Source organism: Crotalus tigris, unplaced genomic scaffold (genome assembly GCF_016545835.1).
Source record: "Crotalus tigris isolate CLP2741 ecotype Arizona unplaced genomic scaffold, ASM1654583v1 scf7180000018030.5226217, whole genome shotgun sequence".
Classification (NCBI taxonomy): Eukaryota; Metazoa; Chordata; class Lepidosauria; order Squamata; family Viperidae; genus Crotalus; species Crotalus tigris.
In genome coordinates this window covers 2302748-2329869 of record NW_024096786.1, presented here as the reverse complement: position 1 = coordinate 2329869, position 27122 = coordinate 2302748, and the positions used below count along the sequence as shown (strand labels likewise).

Sequence of the window (27122 nt, the reverse complement as noted above, 5' to 3'; positions counted from 1 at the left end):
GTTAAAAAGGAGATGTCAGCACTAATTGGACTACTAGAGATCAGTCTGACTCTTCAGACTTAGAAGCCAAATAATTTGGCCATCTGAGTATTAGCTTGAACTACTGGGATTTACTAAAGGGACACTCAGGCTGATTCAGGTAATCCAGAGCCTGAACTAGGCAAGGTCCAAGCCCAGCAACATGTCGCAAAATATGAAGAACAAAGGAGGTCATTTGCCCAAAGAAAGAAGCAAGATTCAGTTTTTACTCGTGCCAATAATCAGGGCAAAACAAAAGACATGGTTATCCCAAAGGTGCTTTTTCATGAGCAACTGGACTTTCTTGGTTTTTGGTTTTTGGTTTTTTTTTTTTAAAGATGTTTCGCTTCTTATCCAAGAAGCTTCTTCAACTCTGAAGAAGCTTCTTGGATGAGAAGCGAAACGTCTTCAAAAAAATATATATATCAAGTTGCCTTGTGAAAAAGCACCTTTGGTATAACTATGACTTGGATGACTGAGAATAATGTCCATAGACATTTAAAAGACATGGTTTTTATCATTATTTCTCTGTAGCAAACAATGTTCAGATTTCCTTCCTGTGACTCTGTATGCTGTTACTTTTAGATTGCCCGGATCTTTTGAATAGAAATAGATTATAGTTAGATCTTCCTGAGCTTGAAACTGCAGCAAGCTTTGAGTTTGCAGCAAGCTTTGTGATACTTTAGTGAAAGATACACCATTATCCTGAGTTTGTTTGGAAAGCTTTAGTCAAGGGAAGTTTACACTTTCCACCTGTCTTAGTAACTAGTTCCAGTTATTATTTCTATTAGAACATTTTCCCCAGGATTCAGTCAGAATCTGCTTTCCTGTAACTTAAAACTTAGTATGTTTATGCTCTGCAATAATAAAGAACAATCTTGATATCCCCTATATACTATTTTTCACTCCCTTTTAAATATATGTAAAGAACATACTTTGAATTACATTGGCTAATTCAGTTGTTTCTCTTTGTTGAAAAATGATGTTTGGTGTGTCTCCTATTACTGTAATTCAGGGCTTTTCAACCAGTGGTACGGGTACCACCTGTGGTACATTGGCACCTGGCAGGTGGTACGCGACCATCCTAGAAAAGTGGTAGCGGGAGAGGGGAATGAGCTGAGCGAGAGATGGCTGGAGCTGCAGGGCTGTCAGCGGAAGTGCCAGGATCAGCACCAGGATCCAGCTGGAAAGCAGCACTGATCCTGGCGCTTCTGCTGAGCGCAGAAGAAGCGCCGATCAGCTGGAATGTTGCAGCATCTCCAGGGTCTTGTGATTTACATTCAGATGCTTGGCAACTGATTCATATTTATGACAGTCACAGTGTCCCAGGGTCATGTGAAGTGACCAAAACCTGCTGCAACCACCCAGCAGACCGGGGAATAAAAACCAAACACCCCCCACCTCACCCCCATTGCCAATCCTCAACAGAAATGCTCACAACAATGGAAGAGGAGGAAGAGCGCTGCCGGGTGAGCAGGCAGGAGTCTTGCTCGGCTGTGGCTTGGGGGGCACTTTTTTCAGTGCCGTTGTAACTTTGAACAGTCACTAAGCGAACTGTTGTAAATCGAGGACTACCTGTATTTTATCATTTTTTTCCTTTTTTTTTTTTTTGGTCATCAAATTTTTGACACCTTGTTAGGCGATTGGTGGTACTTGGATGTTGCCAAATCCTAAAAGTGGTACAATGGGTGAAAAGGTTGAAAAGCCCTGCTGTAATTTATCCTGCCTTAGAGTCTTATTTATCACTATTTCTGTGAGTATTACAATGCTTTTGTTCTGAAATCTAAGTAATTTACTACATTCAGTTTTAGTTTCCATTAATATCAAGAATTCCAACATAATATGGTCAATTTCCCCCCCCCCCAGAGTTGTCATTACTTCTACTTAGTCCATTAAGTTTTTCTTACTGATTAACATCAATTCAATAAGAGATTCCTTTATGTATTCTTCCACCCGAGGTAGAAAGTTAACAATAAGGTTAAAAAATTTCTGGAAGAACAATTCTTGGCAGAGTTTGTCTCAATAATATGTTGAGGACTATTAAGTAAGTACTATTGCACATACCATGACAAATCTGCAATTTTCATTTGGATAGTATCATCTATATCTTCCCCTTAGTTGGATAGCCATTAGTGGATATGAGTAATCACACAGCTATTATTCCTTCTTTTGCTCATTTTAGCTCTCATGCTCTCAACAGTCTACCAAACTGCAGTATTTCTTTTGCATTTTTGTGTTGAAGCAAATGTTTTTAAGCTTTAGTGGAGCTTCTTTGTTTTCATTTTTTTTTTTTTGTTTCTTTTAAAATATCCTTTTGCTACTCCAATTATCTCACAACTCATTTATACCTGCTCAGTTGTATTGGTCTCCTCTAATGAAAGTTCAGACTCATTTTTATTAACCATGCACTGAACATTAATTTGGTAAATTAATATCCTTGATTTTTCAATAAATAGTTTAATAATCCCTCTTACAGGAATCATTTCCCTTTATTATTTGATGTAAGACCTTAGTTAACCTTTTGTTTGGTGAACATGATCTTTAAGATTTTAAACTGTATGGATTGGAGATGGAATTAAACCAACTTTATATTTCTTCTCCTTGCTCCTAACAATATTGGTCTTTATTCCCTTGAAATAATACCCCAGCACTTAAGTTTCTTTTCATTTTCTCTTTATTTCTTCTCACAAAGTTGCTAATAACATTAATAAATCCCTCTTGTACACTCTAATGTCCTAGAGCTTGATATTTTTCCTTCATCCTTTCTCATCAAATCTATCAAAACTTTAACATGTTTCTTTGTAAATGCAAGATAGGAAAATTATCCAAATCACTCTCCTGATTGCTTGATTTGTTGGTTGCTCCTTTTAACTATTAAAACATCAATCATTTTTTGTGTGTATTTCAAATGAAGTATAACATCTTTTTGTAGATAATTCTTGTAACCTGTCATTAAACCCGTGTTCAAATCTATTTCAGTCCTATCCAATATACCTTGTTCTACTTACATAACATCATTTACAAATAGTCCATCAATGATGGCAGCCATTCTTAAAATAAACTTCTGAATACATTATTCACAAATATCCTTCAGTACATTTAGTTGAAATGATAATCCTTGGTAGTCCTCGGTTAACAATGGAATTCCCATTGCTAAGTGATATGGTTGTAAAGCAAGACATCACATGCAATAGCAATCCTGGCAGTCCCCCTTTGTCAGGCCCAAACCCAAAGATAACACAGTGAGATACCATCAAGTCCAATTCTTTATTTTCTTGCACCTAATAGGTAGAATTTCTCCAGACTATAGTTACAATCTTCTAAATTAACCTAGAGAGCTTGTAGGATGTGGCTACCCTGAAACTTTTCTTCCCTCCCACATTCAGTCTAAGACTCTGCAGTTTCTTGTTTTGGGCCATTTTTTGAAATGTGCTGCCTCCTCCGTGGGAAGCTATAGGGAGATCCCCTCCACTTCTGCTCCAGCTGCACATTCCATTATACTCTTGCTATTGTTAATGGGATCCCACCTTCACTAGGTGAGGACCCACCCTAATTCAAAGCAATTCCCAGTTTGGCCCCTCTGAGTCTTGATAAGGTAATGTGACCGATTTTCCTGCCTATCTTTTTGGTTGCCCACCTACATGTTGCCACCAGCTGCCTTTGCCACCCAGCCCTGTCCACTACTGCCACGCCCACTGCATCACACACTATTGCTATACCGTCTTGGACCTTCTTTTATGCCACCTTCTTTTGTGCTGGTGCAATTGGAACTTCTTTCCCACTCTTCCCATCTGAAGTAACGTTCAATGGTCAATGAACAAATGGATAGTAAGCAAGGGCTATCTGTAAATATTGTCTACGTTGATGAAAACATAAAGGAATAAGATATATTTTTTTTAAAAAAACATGATAGAGTATCATTACACTCATTTCAGAAGCACTGAGGCACTTCCAGGTTGAAAGGATAAGGTGGTGACATTATTGTTACCTATGGGATACCCAGTTGAAAACTCATTTCATGTCCCCAGGTGAAGCTGGATGGGAGCTCACCTTGCCCCACGACAGATCAGATCTCAAACAACGGTTTGCTGCTAGTCAACCCAGCATCCTAACCATGCAAGCCACCATGCTCCACCATAGGTATAATAAAATCATATCTTAGCAACCATATTTGAATAGGTTTTTTTCTGGCCTGAACCATTTGCTCTTGATTCCAAAGCTAATTGTAATTTTAATATATTTTTACTAGTATTATTGAAAAATATATATATATATAGTAGTAAAGTTGGAAGGGACCTTGGAGGTCATCTAGTCCAACCCCCTGCTCGGGCAGGAAACCCTACACCATTTCGGACAAATGGCTGTCCAGTCTCTTCTTAAAAACTTCCAGTGTTGGAGCATTTACTGCTTCTGGAGGCAGGCTGTTCCACTGATTAATTGTTCTCATTGTCAGGAAGTTTCTCCTTAGTTCTAGGTTGCTTCTCTCCTTGATTAGTTTCCACCCGTTGCTTCTTGTCCTGCCTTCAGGTGCTTTGGAAAATAGCTTAAGTCCCTCTTCTTTATGCACACGAAGCTTCCATATTATAATCTACAGTGATATAAGTATTCCTTTCCTGCAAATGTATTATGATGCTATTGGGTAACATCTGTTTATGGTAATATCTTATGTTAGCTAAAGCCTGGATTTCTTCCTTCCCATACTCTTACTGAATATGAAATCCATCTCAAAGGCTCAGCGGATGATGCTTCATGTTCCAATCCTTTGGAGACACAACTTCAACACTTGATCTCTTGGCTGGGATGGAAGTTCAGAAATGAATCATCAGCTCGCAGCACACTGAGATCTTACACTGTCCCCTTAATTTCTTTTCTTTAGCTAAATGTAGTGGGGAGGGAGTGTGGATGAAGCTCAGTTACCAAACCTACTCAATCTACCTTTGTTCCATTATTCTTAACCAATATTTCAGGATTACGCTTGATTGCCAGTCAAAGTCAAAAAGCAGCCAAAAAAGTACTTAAGACTCTAAAAATACAAGGAAAGGAATAATTGAGCTGTCCTGCTGTGCTATTACACCCTTTTTGTCATTTTCTGCATAATGAAATGGCAGTCTAAACATTTGTACCAAGGCATATTTTAATTTGAGTAATTTTCTTTGATCTCAGTAGGAATAACATCTAATGTTTCAGTTTGGTTTTGTCCTGCCCTAGCTCACATTACAAAGATCTTGAATTCACATGAAGATGTTAATCTAGTGCTTAAAAAGATTTAGTTACATTTTTGGATTTTTATTTACTGTAGCCAACATTATTATTTCTATTTGAATTTTTTTCCACCGTTGTACCTTTCTACTCTTACCAGAGTTAAAACTACCTATTTGCAAAATAGGAAGTCACACTCCTGAGACAGATATCAGATAACTGGGTGGGCACGTACAGTATGTGCACACACACTGATATACAATACTCAGACACATGCATACACACAGAGATAGTGGAAAGAATTGTTGCAAATATATTCAAATATATGATTTGTTGAAATTACAGAATAAACTGCACAATTATATACAGTAAAATTTTATTACAAATATATTTACTTCTCCTGCTTATATGATTCTATATGTAATTCAAAGGTAATCTCCAAAGTACTGCTTACATTTACAATTTTAGATTAATAAGTGGAAGTAAAGTTGTTAAGTCTGGAACGATTTCCCATGATGACTCATTTAGTGACTGCGGTGCTTAGCAACAGAACTGCTGAGCCCAATTGTGGTCAATGAAGAATTACTTATACAGTATATGAGTTGCCCTTGTTATTCACAATTCCATTACCTGTTGTTTGGACATTTGCTTGGTATGTTTGTGTGTGTGTGTACATACACATGCACTATTTTTGTACAGTATTGACTAGAGATTATTAACACTCTGATGATTTATTGATGAGGTTGGGGTAAATATAGACCAGCTCTCATTATCCTGACTAAAGGATGTTCAATTTCAGATATCTTTGGGTTTGGTATGATCCTATTTAGACAAAGACTTCTGGAGTGGAGTTTTTCGATACATTTTATCACTCTTACTGAATCACTGCTTCCAAAGATAAGAATGCAGCAAAATAACAGTATCTCCCATGTTTGGATACATGGTTCACCTCACAGTATAGATATGCTGCTGGCAGTAAGAAACAACCTGTCATGATTCATCAGAAACCAAGATCATGAAAAGGCCTTGTTTCTTTAAAAGACAAGATCCAATGGTCTGGTTTTACACACATCACTTAAGTTATAATCCAGGTTACAATGGCTGGACTCATGTAAACTGTGTTGCGATGTGGTTTGAGGTTTAGCATTGACCCAGGTAACATCTAATCTGGTTAAACAGTTTGATCAAAACTTAATTCAGGAATGCAGCAATCCATCTCCCTGACTAAGACACATTGAGGCAAAAGTAGTAGAACAAATGGCACTTTAAATGCAATTACAGATTTAGGTCTTAGGCAGCCAATTAATCAGAAGTACTTTTTGAAATCCCAATAAGATTCAATAAAAAAATAATAACCTCTGATCTGGTACCTTGGAGTACATTGCAAGAATTAGATAATGAAAACACTACAGAGGGCTTTCTAGTATGTTTAATTCTCTGATTTTAAAATATTCATGCATTTTCAATTTACACCCTGTAAAAATCAGAAGCCCAAAGTTATGGTTATCTGTGCACTCTTCATTAAAAGACACACTATGAAAAAAGCTGAGCAGGGTACAGTTATCCCACTAGTAAAAGCGTATAATGATATTGCAGCATTTAAACCAAAAGGATCCTTATAACATAACAAGACCTAATGTGCTTCCAAGTCACAGAACTGCAAAACTTCAGTGACACAGAAACACAGAGGGGGTTTTCCATTCATGTCCACTGCACAAACTAAAGCAAAAGTGGTCTCAGTATTACACACAAAGAATCACAGGATCATCCAGTTTTGCCTGAGGTAAAAGTCATTGTGCCAAGAAGAAAATGAAATGTGCAGATTGTGTAACTGAGAGATTGCATAGAAAGTTCCGCTAAAGGAGGAATAAGAATTTAGAAAGTAACTAATTCTGCAGTGCTCCAAAATTGCCGTGTTAACAGGAAAACTTAATTTATTCTAGCTCTGTTTACTTTTTTCTTTTTTTCTTTTCAATTACTGCCTCAGAAGTAGCCATTTTCAATTTCATAATTGAAATTGAAGAGTACATTCTGACAAAGTCAAACTTTTAATGAATTTTTTTTTAACCCATTACATTTTAACCTAATTTCAATGGAGAAATGGACATTATTAATCTAAGGAAGAAAATGGGTATTTAACCTGGATAATTGTTTTAATTTTATTGTTTTAGAAATAGCAAGCTACTTTTGTTTTTTTTTAATTCATAAAATTAAGTAAGTTTCACAACAGATCGCTAATTACTTCAGGTTTGAAATGTCAAATATAAACCATATATGTGTATTGCTTATGCCAAACTCAGAGGAAAAGCAATTGGTCTTGTGAAACACAGTGTTTCCCATATTTTATGCTACCTTTCCATAAAGAGTTGGTCAGCAAGACGTAATTAATTAGAAATCTGTTTTTTAGAGAGCAACTTTACTATTGGGGGCAGGGATTGGAGGGAAGAAGCTATCTACAGATGAGTCCCCTTAACCTTTCATTGAAAATTTTTCCCCAAACACTCATGGTCCAGATGATCTTTTGGAGTTTAAGCAATGGTAAACAATTGTATGTTCAAGAATTGGAGATTTACATTTAAAGGTACAGTAAATGTTATGGAATGTGCAAATGCAGGAGCTGGTGGGGGGGGGACTTTTGGCAACACAGAGTTTTATCAGAAAGATGCCCAGATTAAGACAGTTTGCAGTCCTGAACTGGAGGGGGAAGAGATGAAGACATTCAGGATAGCCACTCCCTAGAGCAGTGGTTCTCAACCTTTTTAATGCCGCGACCCCCAACCGGTCGTAAGTTGAGGACTACTCAACCGATCGTAAGTCGAGGACTACTCAACTGGTGCAGTACTGTTTGCAGAATGGGACTTTTGGCGGGCTCAGCAGGGCAGAGACAGCCTGGACAATTCCTATTGGCTTTTGAAAGCCAATAGAATTAGACTCTATTCAAGAGAGTCTATTCTATTGGCTTTCAAAAGCCAATAGAATAAAAGGGAGTAGCACAGCTAAGGAAAAGGGGGAAAAATGGCGGACTGCGTTGTTTGGCGACCCCCGTGAAATGGTCGTTCGACCCCAAATGGGGTCCCGACCCATAGGTTGAGAACCACTGCCCTAGAGTCTCTCAGGATATAACTAGTAGGTAAGAAAATTATAGCATTAGTTTGGCAAGGTTCTGTCCATTAGGTTTAAGCAAATAAAGGACTGAACTCGATCGGATCACGCTGTCTTGTCTCTGAGCTTGGATCTGAGAACAAATAAAGCGCTGAGACCCACAAGAAGCTTCAGGAAACAAAAGTTAATCTTTCTTTTTTCTTTCCAACTGCAGTATCTTAATAACAGAAATTCAAAACTAACTCCTTAAAGAAGCTCTTGGTACAAAATGCCTCAGATGCAAAACTAACAATTCATTTTCTTTTAAGTTAAGACTGGATTACCATAAATACGGATTTTCTGAAGAGATACTCTAGTTGCCTTTCATTACTAGGATTTTGTTTGTTTGTTTGTATTTAGAAAAAAACAACTGCTCCCAAGGTGACAAACATTGCATTAGAATCAGTTGCTTATGATTGTAGTAGCCAAATAAACCATAACTAATTTAATGAACCATTCTGTGTTTCATTATGTATGCTTGCACAGCATGTCTTAATCTCTGAGTAAGCATATGCTACTATTACAGTTACTAATGATTCATTCTGCTTCTTCCACTTCTTTAGAATTGTATATATTTTAGGACTAAAGGAAAGAAACACATAAACAAGTAATTCTGCACTGCAACTGCATAAAATAATTTCCTCTCTAGATAGTACTCAAGCTGAAATGTAAGACCCCTAAAATATACCGCTCTTCAGAAAGCACTAAAAATTATGGAAAGATTTGGGCTGCAATATCCATCAATTGCTTTGTTTTATGTGGAAAGAATTTAATCCAATCTATTTCTGTCTATGTAAGAAAAACACCCTTATATTAAAAGAAAGGGTAGATCGGGACCATTATAGACTAGCTGATGGGGAAAATCTAAAACTTTTTTTTCTTAAGGTTTTATTTTAAATGAAATATACATCCTTGGGGATGGGGGAGATTTTTAAATTCACACTAATAGATTTGGGAAGGGGAGAATTCTTTCATTAGGTTTCATGGATTTTTCTTTAAAAAGTGCTGGGGAAAAAAACCTAGCTTTATTCCACCTTGTACAGAATGGTTTGAAATAGGAAACTATATGTAAAGCAACACTTATAAAATGTAAAGCAAGACAATATTAATTCTACAGATAGCTCAATCTAGCCCTCATTCATGAATGAAATCAACCCCATTAAAACTCTTTTCTATTGACAAATATAAAACTTAAAAGAGTTTGTGGGATTATAAAGACGTAACTGCTTTTGGTCATGAGACATATGGAAAAACACAATGTAAAAGTGGTATTTTACTCACCTTTTCTTTTGATGGGCTACACTTTGTTTTCAATCTTCATGCTTTGAGGATTGCAGAAGACCGTGTTAACGCTATTATAGGAATGAATGGGGCAAAAATGCCCAGCTTTTTTATTGCTAGTTCCTCTCCCCAGAAGATAGATACATTACGCTTATCAGAGGTTCAATGAATCTATTTTGCTGAATATTTTTAATGAATAATTTAAAAAAGGGAATACATGATGCCTCAGGTTGAAACTCGTGTTAAGTAATGAAATAACCTGGGCTTTTCCCTCCAGGACTGAAAAATGAGATCAAGGTGAGATGGCATAGAAGAGAACTGTAATGAAAGTATTAATGGTAGAAGCTCATTACTCCATTCTTCTCTCAGAATGGCATGATAACCAGTGATGCTTACTACTTCAATTTTAACAATGTACAGGTAATCCTTGTTTAGTGACTATTGCTGAGATCATCACCAAGTGACACTAAGTGGAAAAAATCACTTACTGACCATACTTTGAAAACACATGCTTCACATGAAAATATATTTCTGAAGCTTGGTTTCCCTCCTCAAACTAGTCCACCATTTTTAGCTGCAGAACCACAGATTTGTTTTGGGGGTTTGTTTTTTTGACACAAATCTTGTTTGGAAAAGTACTTACAACCAGTGAAATGTTATGGGTTCATCTTCTAATCATACACCTGAAATACACACTATTTAAAAACTAGTACAATGGTACAGGGTGATGGAAGTTGCATACTCCTGGTCTAAATCAACATTCCTATTTGTGCTAGTCTATGTGCTCATCATATCCAGTACAAAATGGTCTGTGAGTTAGACATGGTAGAAAACATATATTTTCTAAAGGACAGCCAATGCCCACCAACAGTAAAGTCATTTAAAAAAAAAAAAAACAGAAATAAGTCGAAATGTTATAAGAGGACCTTATAACTTAATAAGAACTAAATAGCTATAGAAGTTCAATCAATCTGTCAGTCAGTCAGACAACACAGATGACAGTGAAGAGAATTAAGATCAAGCTACTCAGGAGAAAGCCTTGATTACCTTGATGGATTTATTTAAATTTCTTCAATTGTTTTTTTTAAACAACCAAAATTAAAATAAGATAAAGTACAGGGGAAGGAAAAATATGCAGACATACACATCCATTCTTGTTTATTAGTTTCCAAAGATGCCTCTCTAGTTAACTATATATATTGCCTGCTCCTATATAAGGTTAGAGAGAGTGCTTACATCTGATTAGAGAGTAGGCAGGATGCAAAAAACAGGCTGAAATTAAAGGTGTGATACAGCCAAGTACCAGAATTTCCAACTCTTTAAGCTAAAGCAGGGAGTGTCAAACTCACAATGTCACGTAACATGTTGCGCCGTATTGCAACTTTTTTTCCATCCCCGGCAATGGGGTGGGCACAGTTTCGGCATGACGCATCCGGCCTGCAGGCCAGCAGTTTGACACCCCTGAGTTAAAAGCCTTGAATGTGAATCCTCTGAGAAATTAAATATCTTGTTTCAGCCACAGCTGCCTAAAGACAAGTTTGCAGTTGTATAATGCATATAAGAAATGGAGAAATAAAATACCTTGAGTTTTAAAATACCATACCATTAATCAAAAACAAGGAATCTATGCCCACAAGATGTTGCTGAATACATTTCCAAGCATCCCTCACTGACTGTAGCTGCTGTGAGTTGTAGTTCCCACCACTTTCAGGTTTTCCATCACTGATCTAAACCAGTGTTTGTTTCTCAACCTTGGCAACTTCTCAACTTCCAGAATTCCCCAGCCAGCATGTTGAAATTGCAACAAATTAAGTCATATGCAACTTTATATGAGAGGTTGGCCAGTTTCTCTCGCCCCGCTACAGAGATCTTTGACTTGAAGCCAATTCTATTTCTATCACCTTGGAAGAAATCTTACTGCTTTCCAAGGGATTTGCTCTCAGGTGTGTGCCTGATGGCAGGCTCTTTTTTGAGTGCTAATACACTAATCACACAACTTCCCAAGAAGAATGTGAGGAAATAAATATAACTGTCCATCAGATCTGTCCTCAGAGAATTGGAAATTAACACTTCATCTGGGAAGACATCTGTTATGCTCTACGTTGACTGAATGCTGGATTAGCCAAGCAATAATTATCTACAGATAGACACATTTACAACATTTATCTACTGAAAACATTCCATACAATAAAACCTTTGCTGAGCCGTTTGGCTTTTAACTTTGTGCAAAACTTAAATAAGTTAAATGTAGAAAATGAAGAAAATGCAGAATTCATAGAAAAATAAAACCTGGGCTTATTTTCCATACACCATCATTAAAAAAAAAAAACTTATCCTACTTTGTTACTTTATATGTAAGTTGAGGTGGCAAACATATCTAATACCCCTTCCTTCTCTCACAATAACTCTGTGAGGTGGGGTTGGATTGAGAGAGACAGAGTAACTGGCCCAAAGTCATCCAGTAGGCTTTCATGCCTAAGGTGGGACTGATTATACTTAAATTATAGGACAGGGGTCACTAACCCCCGGTCCATGGACTGGAACTGGAGTGCAGCAATGCCAGCAAATGGGCTGCACAAACAAGCAAAGCTCCTCCTCAGGATGCCAGCAGTAATGAAAATCACACTCTCTCTGGTCCGCAAAAAAACCTTTCTCCATGGCACCAGTCCCTGGTACCCAAAAGGTTGGGGACCTCTTTTTAACTTTTTTGGATTTTTTTATAAATATTTTTTTAAAAAAGACTTCGTCCCCACAACACAGCATATAGAAGGCTTCTTGTGGAATAGCTTGGTTTGTGAGTGTGTGACTGGTCAAACATTACTCAGTGAGATGGATTTGAATCAGTTGTTGCCCAACCCTTCAACCACCAGTACACACTAAATGGCACTAATCCAATTTGAAACAAAAGCTGATCTTTAATATACCTCTAAATATGGTGACATGGCATACCACCTTATCCAAACAATAAGATCCATTGCAGAATTCTCTACCAATGCAGAACATCCTATGAGAATACCTATAACGAGGCACAAAAGAGTGGGCTTTGTGTTGGTGAAAATATTAACAAGCAACTTAAGATTTTTCTATCACAAATGGAGCTTCAACTAAAGGGCAAAAGCCAGGATGTGAGCACCAGTGAATCAATCACTGATTTCCAATGCGCAACACTAGCAAAGCACTAACATCCAAAGAAAGGCAAAACATGTATAAAAGTAAAGGTTACACTTTAGGTAGAGCTATAAAAACAGAGAGCCCCCATCCTTCAAAACACAATCTATACAGAAGTGGCACTACTTGGACATCTGATTCCCCCCCCCCCACTGATGTATTATAGAGTAGGCATTTTCAAGCTTTTTATGCTGGGAAAGTTAGTGAATGAATGATCCTGGAACCCTTAATCAAGTGGGTTAGAATACAAAAAGGTAGAAAACTGGCTATTTATGAGTGAAACCCCCCTCCCCATAGTTATACGTGGAACCTCATCAAGCCTCACATTTTGAAAAACCCTGTCCTTACCAATCTGGGAGAAAAGGTTGTTCTGATGTTGCTTGGTCCCAACAATTCTTGGCAACTACTTTAATGATTATTCATTTTGCAATGAAAGAGATGGGAGGTGAAACAACACAGAGACCAAGTAAGTTCTATCTATCCCAATATCTCTCTCGACTGTAATTATACAACTATAATAGAAATTTGTTTGAAATATTCATCAATCCGAAATTTCTGTTTCTTTGATTAGGATTCTTTTATTTATTTATTTAATAAAAGAAGTTTCCATGGTCATGTGGCCAGCATGATATCACAGAATGCTGTTTCCTTCCCACCAAAGTGGTGTACCTATTTATCTACTTGCATTTGCATATCTTCAAACTGCTAGGTAGGTGGGAGCTAGGCGAAGATAGGTACTTACACCAGAACCTGGGCTGCCGGCTTTCCAGCTAACAGATACAGTGTTTTAACCACTGAGCCACTGCATGACCAAAAAGTGTCTGTAGGCCACAAGGAATTCCTGAGGTAGTCTTAGAAAATACAACTGGTGGATAATTATTTTGGAATGTGTCAGCCACTCAGAACCAGGAATTAAGGCATGTCCTGAGGATCCACAGAAGTTAATTTACCTACACTTTCTATTTCTCTCTCTCTCTCTCTCTCTCTCTCTCTCTCTCTCTCTCTCTAAAACACTGAAGCACTACAGGTTGTATGCTTTGCTACAGTACGTCCTTTGCCTAGGTTCCTTTACTCTTCAGTATTTTGATTAATGACTTGGATGAAGAGGTATAGGACATGCTTATCAAACTTGGAGACAGTACATAAATCATTTGGATAGCTAATACTTCAAAAGATAGAAATAAAATTCAAAATGATCTTGATAGGTTATACAAAAGGGTTGAAAGTAACAGACTGAAATTTAACAGAGGCAAATGCTAAGTTCTCCATTAAGGGTACAAGAATATATTGCACTGTTGTAGAATGGAGGATATACAGCTTGAAAATAGGAATTCTGAAACATGCTACAAACTGAGTATGAGCTAACAATATGAAATGGCAGCAAAAAGATAAGTGCAGTTTTAGGTTGCATCAACGAAGTCCAGTTTCCGTCACAGTGAGTACTGTAATTGTTACACTCTTCTTTGGTCAGACCCATTCCTCTGGGCTCCCACTTCTGGGTAATCCCACTTTAAGATTCAGTATAGGATAATAGGAATAATCAAAGGATTAAAAACTAAGACAAAAAATGAAAATGATTAGTATATTTAGCATTCAGAAAATATGACTCTTTGTCTTTACATCAACTGGTAGTTATTAATCTATTCCAAAGGACATATAATACTTACCCAAAAATATTAAATAAGCTTACTGTTTAAATGTTGAGGGCATTTGCCATAATATATCCTAAAAGCTAGGACTACTTTTGTTTAAAGGTAACCCCTGCTCAAAAAAAGCATAAAGATTGTGTGATATATACTGAGGTAATATTTATTTATTTATTTATTTATTTATGAGACTTATATACCGCTTTAAGTGCAAGCACTCTCTAAGCGGTGTACACCAGTAAGCAATGTATATATATATTTACATTGCCCCCAACAATCTGGTCCTCATTTTACCTACCCCGGAAGGATGGAAGGCTGAGTCAACCTTGAGCCGGTGAGATTTGAACCACTGACCTGCTGAACACAGTCAGCTAAAGTGGCCTGCAGTACTGCACTCTAACTGCTGTGCCACCTCGGCTCAGTGCCTCACTGAGACACTTGATACGTATTTCACACACTGATGCCTATTTCAATCCATTCTCTGAAACCTGAACCATAAATATATATAGGTATAGGTATATTTGTAGGTATAGATATATGTAACTATATGTATAAGCTCTAGTCCAGAAGTAGTCTTGTGTGCTCATAACCTTAAAGGAGGCAGAGAGACCATACTTAGAATACTAAATAGTTTTTTGAACAAAAGATCTTCAGAAGGATTATTATTATCTGAGAAAAGCTAACACAGAAGGCAACCCAAATAATCAAAAGCTGGAACAACTTCCTATTAAAAAAAGGAAATATTGTGTTTTGGGATGTTTCCTTTAGAGAAAAAGACAAAGTAAAATAAAATTGTAGATTACCATATTTTCTGGCTTATAAGATGACCCCCGACTTTGGAGCCAATTTGCATGCTTAGAAAGTCGTTTTATATGCCGGAAAATACAGTATTTGTTTATATACAGATAGATAGACAGATAGATGCATTCACACATGCTGTGTAGAAAGTGAACAGGAAAGGTATTTTTTTCCCCTTCCCTCAAATTTAATATATAACTTTGGACATTGGATTAAGCTGAACAGTAGGGGATTCAGAAGAGATGAAAGGAAATATTTTTCACACTGCATTACATAATACTATGTAATTTGCTACCACAAGATATACTGATACTCACCAACTGATATGCTTTAAAAGACCAATTCACAAAAACTAAGACTCTGATTGGCGTATTATCTACAGGAGGCTATGTATTGAACGCTTTTCAATACAAATGTCTAGTGGATTGTTGGATGCCACTGATGCCATATTCAAGAGCAAACTGACTGGCCACTGAAAGAACAGAATGGCTGGATCTCTGAAATGTCTAAAATACTGTTAATAAAAATGTATATTTCTATGTATATGTCATACCATGGTGAGTGCCATATGGAACTCACTTGCCTAGATCCTTCTTGCTCAATTGAAATGGCATAATTTTTCTTTGGTGTATAACACCATTTTGTCTATGTTTGTTTAAATTTCAAGCAACAAATACGCATCACATAACTCATTCTGTCCCATTGGATCTTATCTCCACACATTAATAATTAACAGGGAAAACATTTATAATATTTGAGAGAACTGGCTGTTCTGTAGGGCTCCTCTTACATCTAAAAGGAAATGAGATTGTTTTTCTTTTCTTTCCTTTCCACTTGCACAGCTCACCTGGCTCCAATCTCTTTGAATGTGGCCCTGGCAACTAAGAATTCTGTCTCCTCTCTTAGGGGCATCCATATTGGAACAATCAGAAGTTAACCAGGGTCCACACATACAGACTACATATCAAGAGTTAGTCTTTTTTTCTCCAGTTATTCTGCAGACCCTGTTTGGCACTGGAATATATTTGCAAGTCTTAGTAAGTTTTTCTCAGCATGGCAATTTTATAAAATCATGCTTTGCACATAAGTATATTCTTATTATTCTCTCCCTATAAAGGTTGAGACTACTTGTAGTTCACTCTTACACTCAGGGTCTATGACAAAGTGCACAGAACCTCTAGAAATCACCATTTGCCACCCATCGAAGTTCCTGCATGATTTACCATTATCATTACATTTTCCAGTTATCTGTGAATAGATCAGCTCCATACTCACAATCCACACATGCTTTCAGACCGTAATGAGATCACCTTTTAACTCCTTGGGATGCAAGGTTTACATCCTTCAAGGTTCTCCCTTCCACCATACTTGCTGCATCCCAGCAAATAAGCCTTCCTACCAATCAAATTTCTTAACAGTGTTTTTTTTCTGTGAGGCTTTAATTGAGCCTTCGCATAGAAACAGAGATTTGCTGTGTAAAGCTTAGAAGTCTGTGATTTACTATTGAGTCATGACTAAGGAGTTGGGACACTAACTGGCAGCAGAACAAGACAAAACTGAATAAAAACTCTGGCAACATGCAATCTGAAATCTTTTTGTGGATAATATGTATGACATATAGCAGTGATGGCGAATCTTTTAGAGACCAAGTGCCCATAAATCATCCTGCTCCCCACCCCACCCGCCAGGCCACCCACCACCTACATGGCCCGCCGCAGATCACCCCGGTGATCCAGCAGCCCCATGGCAGCCATGCACTCTGCCCGCACCCTGCAGCATCATCTATGTGCGACGAGGTGTGAGAGCGGAGTCTTGTCCCCGCTGCCTGGCTGCCATGTCCTTGGCTGCACTGCTCCGCACAGGCTGCGCCTGGGGTGACTCTCCTCCAGGGGAGCTGCTGGTAAGGAGGGACCACAAGGGAGGCGGGACTGGGGCAACAGCGTGCATGCCCACAGAGAGGGCTCTGAGTGCCGCCTCTGGCATGCTGCCATAGGTTTGCCACCACTGACATATAGCCTTATTAATCAGATTAATTGGGGGACAGGAGTAAGAAAGCAAAAGTTATAGAAAACTAGATTTACTTATTTTAGCCTCCAATTTACTGGTAAGTTTAGAATAGAATAGAGCTGGAAGGGACCTTGGAGGTCTTCTAGTCCAGCCCCCTGCTCAAGCAGGAGAACCTATACCATTTCAGATAAATGACTGTCTAGCCTCTTCTTAAAAACCTCCAGTGATGGAGCGTCCACGATTTCTGAAGGCAAGCTGTTAATTATCCTCACTGTTAGGAATTTTCTCCTTAATTCCAGGTTTTTGATTAGTTTCCAACCATTGTTTCTTGTCCTGCCCTCTGTGCTTTGGAGAATAATTTGACCCCCTCTTCTTTGTGGCAGTCCCTCAAATACTGGAATACTGCTATCATGTCAGCTCTATTTTTTTCTTTTCTTTAGATTAGCCAAACCCAAGTCGTGCAGCCATTCTTCATATGTTTTAGTTTCCAGATCTTTGATCATCTTAGTCGCCCTTCTCTGAACTTTTTCCAAAGTCTCAACATCTTTTTTGAAGTATGGTGACCAAAATTGGTTGCAGTATTCCAGGTGTGGTCTTACCAGGGTTTTATAGAGTGTGTTAGGGTATGAATTCTCAAACTCAGTGTTCCTAATTCTTCAACTCCCAGAATTTTCCAGCCAGCAAAGCTAAGAAACATTGTTCTAGTTAGTGTTGGTGCAGTAAAGAAAGCTACCTGATTTCCTAACAAATAATGAATATATAGCTGTTCTGGATCTGTATTATTTTATAAATTGCCAACCTCTCTCAGGTTTTCAGAGGTCTGTTACTATGTGCTAGTCTAATATTACATTTAAACTACTGAGGGAAATGACAGTGAATTTTCTATCTCATCAGTTTTAACACTATTAAAAATTTAGGGAAACTAGTAGAATTATAGCTTAAGCTTTGTTCAAGATAATTAAATTGCATTCTTGTGCATGTTTTGAATTAAAAGTATTGATTGCTTAACAAGTGAAATTAAAGGGTAACCTGTTATTTCAAAGTCTGAGCTAACCATTAGAAGCCAAACAAGTATATTATATAGCATTTTGTTCTCAAGGAACACATACTTTTCTTTTTCAGTTAGGCTTTATGTGAAGACAAACACTGAAACTGTACCAAACCAATCTGAGATCAAATATTACTCCTGAAATTTTATTTCTTTAAAAAATGCAAACTAGGGAAAGCAAACTACAAAATGTAAGAATCAGATTTTTGTGCAGCAAAATTCCTGGAAGAGGAATATACCTTTTTCAGTCAAAAGACGAAGCACACAATGGAATTGCCAAAACCAGTTCTTGTTTTTTAACAGGTCTCCTTTTCCTTTTTCCCTATTTAGGGGGGAAATGGCCAGATCAGAGATTCAGTCATTTTTATTATGTCTGCCTGAAGGAACTTCTGTTGAGCTACTTATATAGTAGATTCTGTACCATGCAGAATCTAAATGAGACTCAGATCTTCAAAACAGGATCCTCTCTCTTGATTTGGGGAAATGGGAAATATTTCTGTGTTACTTCCAGAAATTACACCACTGGACAACCAATAGCTTGCTTTCCTATCTTTGATTAACCTAATTATATCTTTTCAAAAGTCGTGTGTGTGTGTGTGTGTGTGTGTGTGTGTGTGTGTGTGTGTGTGGTGTGTCTGTGTATCTACCAAAAGAATGTGTTTAAATGATCTTCAATGTTTACGTGGTTAAGATAATACAGGAATCAATATATAAATTTAATTCATCTCCAGTCTTTAAAAACAAATGTTGCTTTTTATTGGGGGTTCGTTTAAATAGAAGTTGATATATACTGTTGGTCTATAGACTGAGTTGGGTAGATTCATTCGATGAGTGTTTCATCGAATGGTGAAAAGGGCACCTATCCTTATCATAAACATCTTTTTAGGTTCAAGATGCTACAACACATAAGAATGGATTTTTAAATTAAAATATAATTTTAATTAAAGTCTCAGATATAATTGTTATAACCAATATTTATGAATATAGTTTTGACTTTCCCACTATGTTTCATGAGTGTTTTTATTATTTAGATATCTCCCATAATTCTATTATTATGGAGGAGACTTCAGTGAGATATTGGATCCTGAACTGGATAGCAATATTCCCACTTATAAAAAAAACCAATCATGAGTGAAAATTCTAAATTGAACATGTACCTATCCTATAAGAAGGAATATAGCATATACATGAGACTAATTTGGAAAATAACTAGGCTACCTGCCGTACTACCAATCTATGTAGGGAGTTATAATTGATTGAGTATAAGGTAATGAAACTTTACCACAATGAACTGAAATTGTTTTAACATGCTTACATTAGAGATGTTGGGAAAATGGTGAAAGGCTCTGGCTGGATCAGAGCAAGCTTGGTTCTGGTTTGCCATTTATCTTCACAACAAAAAATATCTTGCATAAATCAGCATGTATCATACTGGACTAGGATTTCAGATATGCCCTTATACCTATGTTCTAACTATATTTCCCATTCCTTCCATTCCATGTATGTTTTGTAGCTGCCTTTCCTAATATTGTTATGTGTTATAACAATTGCACTTTTGGATCACAGAATACTCTGTGATGTTCTAAAATTAGATCAGGGTACAAAGTAACTTTGAAAAGTTGCCAAATTTTGATTTATAAAGGGAACCCCTCTACATCTGTTGAAAAATTGACAAAGGGAAGGAAGTAAATACTTTTAGCCTTTTTATCCTGAGAGCTTCTGATTATTTCTGAAGCCCTTTGCTTTAATATTCTACAGTCAGCTATAAGAAGGAAACCAGTGTTTGTTGCCTATACATACCAATCATCTGAGCTGCAACAAGTAAACAAGAACTGTTTGGTCCTTGCAAAATTGTCAGATTGCCTCAGAAAGTGGCAAGCTAGGATTTGGAGAAGAACATCATACTTCCTCTGAAGAGATCTCATACGCTTATATCAAAAAAGCTGATGGGAATACCATAACCAAAGAAATGTGGTTCCCCCCTTCTTCATTGTCTAGAAACTTTTTTCATGTCAATACTGATGAAGGTTTATATCCAACTCTCTCACATATTGAATAATCTTCTAGAACAGCATGGGAAGTAATGGGTTGGAATGTCATAGAGCAAAGTAGTCGGTAAAAATGTTTCTTCTATTCCTTAGAAGAAAGGAATTCATACTCGTGAAAGCTTACTTTCTGTGCAGGCTCACTATTAGAAGCATATCATTAGACCTAATCTAGAAAATAAATTTCATCAGATCAATTTTATTCAACTATTAAACTACATAATAGACAATTTAAATTTTTTTAAACTTACTTAGGAACTATTATAAATTTATTTTTTGAACAAACTTATGAACTATATTAGACTTCCAATATTTTATATTTAATATTGCAAAATTTACAAGCAGTTTCTTATTTCAGTCTTATTTCTAAAGGCTGCATTATAGTTTAAATGTACAATTTTAAAATAAATTTAAATCCCAAACCCTCTCTTATTTTGCATACCAATCCATTAAAAGTCTTACTACTGCAACCAAAATAGTGTTAGAGTACAAAACAATACGCAACACATTCAAGTACAGAGTTGAAAATAAGGACCATAATAAAGAGCATTTTTGATACACATGTTCATGGGCAGCATTTCAGGTTTTCATTTTTTGTTTCATTTTTTTTACAATCTATATTAATAAAATGAGCACAGGGACAGTTTCAGTTCATTACTTCATTGATGATAGTTTTTACATTTGCAATCCACACTGCATTCTTTTGGAGTATTTTATTAGCCCGTTAACTGAAGAATATAATTATGTATTATTGCCTTACACTGACACCTGGTGGAGTATTACAGCCTATTTACTCAATGGCACTAGAATGAGATTTACAAGCAACTTAAAATATTGAAAGGCCAAATGAAAACAACCAACCTTACGCAATTTAAAATACTACTCTTTCTCCTTTAGAAACTAATAATTTCAAACAAGATTTATATGTTCAATTAAATGCTCCATGCTGTATGCATTTCTATGTGACAAACACAAGTGGAATTCCATTTCCCATGTACCACCTTTAACTATTCCATTAGCAAGTGATGTATTTCACTGTAAGCTTCCACAACATTCCATTCCAAAAATAAAATATTCTGAATTAACTTTCCACCTTAGGATGAAAGAGTCATGTCTTTATAAAAGGAAAGCTATATTAAATTTATACATTTCACAGCAACAACTTTTTACTTAATTTGCAGGATTTAGCAAAGCTATACTATATGTTTACACAGTATTTCTGGGCAAATAAGATCTGATCTTTGCTCAAGAAAGTTGGCAGTTTCAAATTACAAATTACAATTGTTTTTGTAATTGAAAAAAGCAAAAATGCCAAACAACCATTCTTGAAAAGTTGCATCTGTAATAGAATAGTCTGATTTACTGCATGACTTCTGAATCTTTTTCTGTTTCCTCCATATGTTCCAGAAGTAATGAAAATAAAGTGGGCTATCATCCAAGGTTCTAATACATTTCCATTCTGTTCATACATATGTAATGATAGAAAATGATTATTCACAATAAATCATTGTTTCACACTGAAGAAGCTAGCAAAGATTAAATCTGAAAATAAGAATTTCACAAGTCCTACCCCACACAGTCAAATGTTTTTCTACTGTGATATTTATAATTAATTTATGTTTGGTGCAATAATGCTCCAAAGTTTTCTTTTGTTTAGTTTTAAAAAGGACTACTTCAGTTTTCCAATAACCTTCCAGAAGCACCCTTGTTGACCTGCTCTCTCCCACTCCAATTCTGGTTTAAACATGACGTTAGAAGTTAGTAAACTTAATGATACAGTTGAAGATCACTAAGTTAATTTTCCACATTCCAAAAGCCACTTCAGCAAAACCAAAGCCCACAATAATGGAGTTTGTGAAGCAGCAATTTTAAATCTCCAAAAAGGAAAATAAACATTCTGTTAAGAGCAATAAAAGTTACTGTCAAAAGGTCTGGATCACCATTGCTTTCTTTGGCAGGAGAAGCCATGCCTTATTTGTAACTTTTTAATAAAAAAATCGAACAGGAAAAAGGCAAAATTCCTAATAGAAAAATCCTATGATAAATGAAGATTTAGCTGTAAATCTGCAAATGGCAGATTCTCCTTTCTAAATTGAAGAAATGTATAAACTTCCATAACATACTACTTAACTGTGAAAAAAGAATGATTAGTCTAGACAAAGTTAACTTTGCACATCAGAAAACTTCCAACAATACCTACTTACTTATGACTTTAAAAAAGGAAAAGTAAGAAACTAGCTATAGAGCTCTATAATTGGAAGTAAGTATATACAAAAACACATTTCTAATGACTGACATTAGACCTGTTTGGAAGAATATATTTCTATCAAAATTCCCAAACAATGTGTTCTTGTAGTGGAATTATCAGTCCTACTTTTTAGTTCTGACTCACCTTACAAAGCTTTTGATAACGTGGTGATGAAACTGCCATTCTCTGCAAGCGATGTAGCAATACCACAACTTTCTGCAGTGATGTTCTCACCACCGCCATCATTTTAAGTTTGCCACACTTCTGAAGGCACCTCAGAATTTGCATTATAAATGAAGAGCACCCAGCATTTTCTCTCGGTCGCTGGACAATGATTTGCCAGCTTTCTGAGCATGCTCGCTTCCAAGACAGCTTTTCCAGGGGACAGACTCAAAGGCATAAGCAATAAGCATCATGTTAAAAGTATTCCTTCTTCCAGAGAGCCAAATACATACAAAAAGCAAAGCCTGCCTGCATCCTCAAAGGCTGGATTTGTCTAGCAGTTCCAGAAAGAGAGAAGTTGTTGATCAGACAGAGATGCCTGCTTCGAAGTGGAGAACTACATACCAGCAAACGTTGATTAATTGACGAGGTAGAGCTGCAGAGATGAAGCACAATTCCTTCGGGAAGCCTGCTCTGACATCATCATAATAGTTCTCCTCTTGGATAGGCTTCATAGAAAAACAGGGAATGGCATTCCTTCCCTCACTCCGGAGAAAGATGTTGTCACCCTCACACTGAAAGCAGCTCTGGCAGAGCTGCGGAGCAAGTGAATCACACAGACTGCTCTAAATCTTATAAGAACAGAGGGATACCTGCCCTAATTATAGCAGCCATACATTAAAAGACAATAAATCCCATAGTGGCTCCTCTCCAAAAGCTAGATTATTGACTTCAAAAGGAAGCTCTACAGGGGCAAAACCTATCTTGTAAAAACTCCTGTAAGCTAATTTGTTCCCGAAAGAAGAAAGCTACATGCAGAAGTATGAAGGTAGAATAGTTCTGGTGAAATCTCCTATTAGACTGAGCTTCTCCACTGAGCAAAGATTTGATTTTAAGTTTTCAAAAATGGTTTTGTATGTTTGATTACTCTACCTTTTTGTCTCCTCCGTGATCAGGATCTTCGCAGTTTTAAATCTTGATAGCAAACTCTGACAAGCAGTATCATTTAATTCTCTTGCTGCGAGAGACAATGTGAGTTTAGCAGCAAGAACATACTCCCATTGTGGCAAGTGTTATCACATGTTATATTGTGTTTAAAAAAGGCAGACGATGCTATAAGATCGCTTAAGCATTATCAATCTAAGTGTAAACAGACCAGTACCCAAGAGAGTAATGCCTAGGAACCCTCATATGTTTCCTTGACTTAAGAAAGATGGGATAGAACATCAAGGCACACAGAACTCCAATGGGAATCTTGGTTTCTGACAATCGGGCAGCAAGTTTCATCTTATTTCATCTCTGTGCTTTAGACAGAATTAGATCACCGAAGCAACTCATAACTTATCTAGTGCAACATCTTGCTGAACACATCACCTACATATTACCCAATCAAAACCAGTAAGCACATATACTGCACAGAGGACTATGATGAGCAAAATTGGCCCGTGTGATATTCAAGAAAGGGAAACCCATACCAGACAATATAAATTATGTAGGAATTCAACCATAAATAGAATTGATTATTATGTGTAAAGAACCTAATTTTAGTCAGTAATTCTAGAACCTCTGTTATACTCAAAACAATTCCTAATAACTCCAACTTACAAACTCAGAAGCCTGATTTGGAACAGCAGCAAAACTGCATGGCATTATTCCATGACATACAGTATTAGCATGAAGAAGCTGAAACCACAAGAGATACGCAGCGATTACTTGAACTTTTCAAGGGTCAGAAGCCACTCATGGTTCTTCTTATCTAACACCATTCCTATGTTTTGTGTGTTCGTGTCTGTGTGGCGTGTCTGCTTTGTTGAATGTATGTTCCTTTCTTATTGGAAAAGTATGAATGGCAGTAATTGGGAGAACCCTAAAATGATGACAACTTTTCAAGGCTTCAAATACCACATGGCTTAGATATTTAGGGGGAAAAACTATCATATTTAACATTGATTTTTGCTTTTCTGAATTCCATGTGATAATTCCAATTGTGTTTAAAAAGCAATCAATTTATGGTTGCTGAGCAGATAGATACTTCACTCCAGCAAGTGCTCAAAAATCCAAGGAAGTAAATGGCTCCTCCAAGGCCAGCAGCCGAAACTTAGGTGCATGTTTTTTTGCATGTGATTGGAGCCTCCATATATTGATTGGCTGAGACATCAGAATAGAAAAATCACAAACTATAAAGATAGCCACTTGTGGTTGCTTGACACAAATGATTTATTTGGATCGATTTCCACAGAAAGATGAGATTTATGCCTCCACAAGCTAGAACTTCAAAGATTCTTGTACATCTAACCAATTTACAGCCATTAACAAAATGAATGAAAGCTCTGATATATTACATTGAATATTTAGAATTAGTTTCTTGATTCTATGTGTATAGGTCTCAGGGTATCTTAGGGTATAAAAAACAAATCTGTAATCTTCTCTAGGAATATACAGCAATGTTATACTGTACATTTAAGAATGTATGACTCATTTTCCTACAAAAGCATCCAAGCCAATAATAAAATCTTAGAAGATCACACAATTTAAAAACAACAACAGCATCAGATATCAGGAAAAAAACATTAACAAAACAATCAATATGCATCAAGCAATATCAAATAAACAAAAGCAGATCAATTGTAAAGGTTAACTTTACCACTTAAAATATCAACATATTTGAAAAAGGCATTCCCAAAATAGGATACTGCAAGTAAAAAAAATATTTATTCCTGATAGTAATCCACAAGATGGTGAACTCTGAAAAGGCCTTAACAAGAATTTGATATTTCTGTATTTTATCTTATGAAAAAATCAAAATATATGTCAGTAATTAGAATCTGCTAATTAACCATTTCATTTTATTCCAGCCCTAGAATTCTAGTCTTATTTAAATAGAAAATGAAAATCATGTATGTAGGAAGTAATATTTTCATGCATGAACATATACATAAGTATGTCTCTGTGCTGCTGTCCTTGCTTCCAACTGCTTAGTGCATTAAAATTACCAAAATTTTACAAAGTCTTGTAAACTTGATCTTGCCTGGATTACATAAAATGCCTGACAATGAAAAGACATTGAAAGCACGCTGAAGATGTTTCCCTCTCCCCTAAATGATTTCAGCAGATGTTAGACTGTATGATGCAACAAGAATTATTGTTACTGGGAGTCGGATGGGATACACATTTTGCTATTATCAGTTCACTATGTCTGACAGGGGAAATGGAGTGAAGGACTGAATGTTATACTGTACAGAAATTATTATTTCTGGTTTGCAAGGATAGAAAGGTATGGAGAGGTCTAGCCAATGATGCCAGAGTAAACTAGGTGTCTTGTATGTCTTCTTCTTACTTCATGCCTTAATTTCTTCACTTAATATTTCTTATCCTTTTCTGAGCGCTCCATAACAATTTTTACCTCCTAAGGGAATAATGTAAGGATACACGTACAAAAGTACTATGCAAGTTACTTTCTTTCTGTGTATCTTCCCACAGGATGCTGTTTAAGATTGTAGATTAAACAAGCATGTCAGTAAAATTGACTATTTTACTGACACACATATGGATTACAGTTGTAGTGGAGTTGGTTTTTTTCAGAAATGATTAGCCATCCTTATAATTTTTTCCAGGCCTCTAATTAACTTAGAAAAAGAATTTGCTTCCTAAGTTTTCTTAGCAGAGGAATCTGCTTGCCTACACTTTGTCCAGGTGGTTTATGTGTTTTCTGATGCTTGGAAGAAAATGTTTCTTACTGCATCACCAAACTCCTTAAAATAGAACGTTTTCTCTCTGACACGTGGCAAGAATGTTTTTGACAGTATAATGTAACTCCTTTACTAATTTTAGTTTAGTTGTTTCATTAGTATGTGAATATTTTATTTCATTTTGCCATCCTCAGCTTTGCTATATTCCAACCCTATCAGCCTATATATATATATATGCTGGAAAATTTGCATAAAAATACGACTCCTGGGCATGTCTATGGTACAAATAAAATACGAACACCAGGAGAGTATAAATATAAAAATATACTTTACTAAAAGCTGCCAAGCTTTCGTTTGGAAACTCCAAACATCATCAGGGCTAAGGAGCCAGTAAACAATGATGACTTAAATGGGTTTTGCCGGCATCTGCACCCGGCTCATGGACCGCGTCACCGGTCCCGGCCGGTTAATTAGTGTTCCAGATGTTTCTTTATTACTCTCCTTACGCTTCCTTCTATGGTTCTTCCGGATCATTCCGGATCATATATATATATAAAACGCTTTTAAATATGTAATCCAAATAGTCCATTTTAACACTATCACTATATAAATAAATAAACAATTTCAGTAAGATCCAGTTTAAATTTCTTTTATGCAACCAAAAATACAATT

General features: G+C 36.5%; 1 protein-coding gene across 5 annotated transcripts in view; it reads right to left on the bottom strand.

Moving 5' to 3' along the window:
* The window catches only part of UTRN (utrophin), a 348263-nt gene that overhangs the window by 158448 nt on the left and 162693 nt on the right, over positions 1-27122 (bottom strand). The window contains exon 1 of one of the 5 annotated variants that reach the window (XM_039346847.1): positions 22744-23781. The exons of the other annotated variants lie outside the window; for them this stretch is intronic. Coding sequence (XP_039202781.1) covers positions 22744-22887 — 144 coding nt within the window. The 5' untranslated portion in view covers positions 22888-23781. Of the gene's footprint in view, positions 1-22743; positions 23782-27122 lie in introns of those variants that run through there. 5 annotated transcript variants of the gene reach the window in all.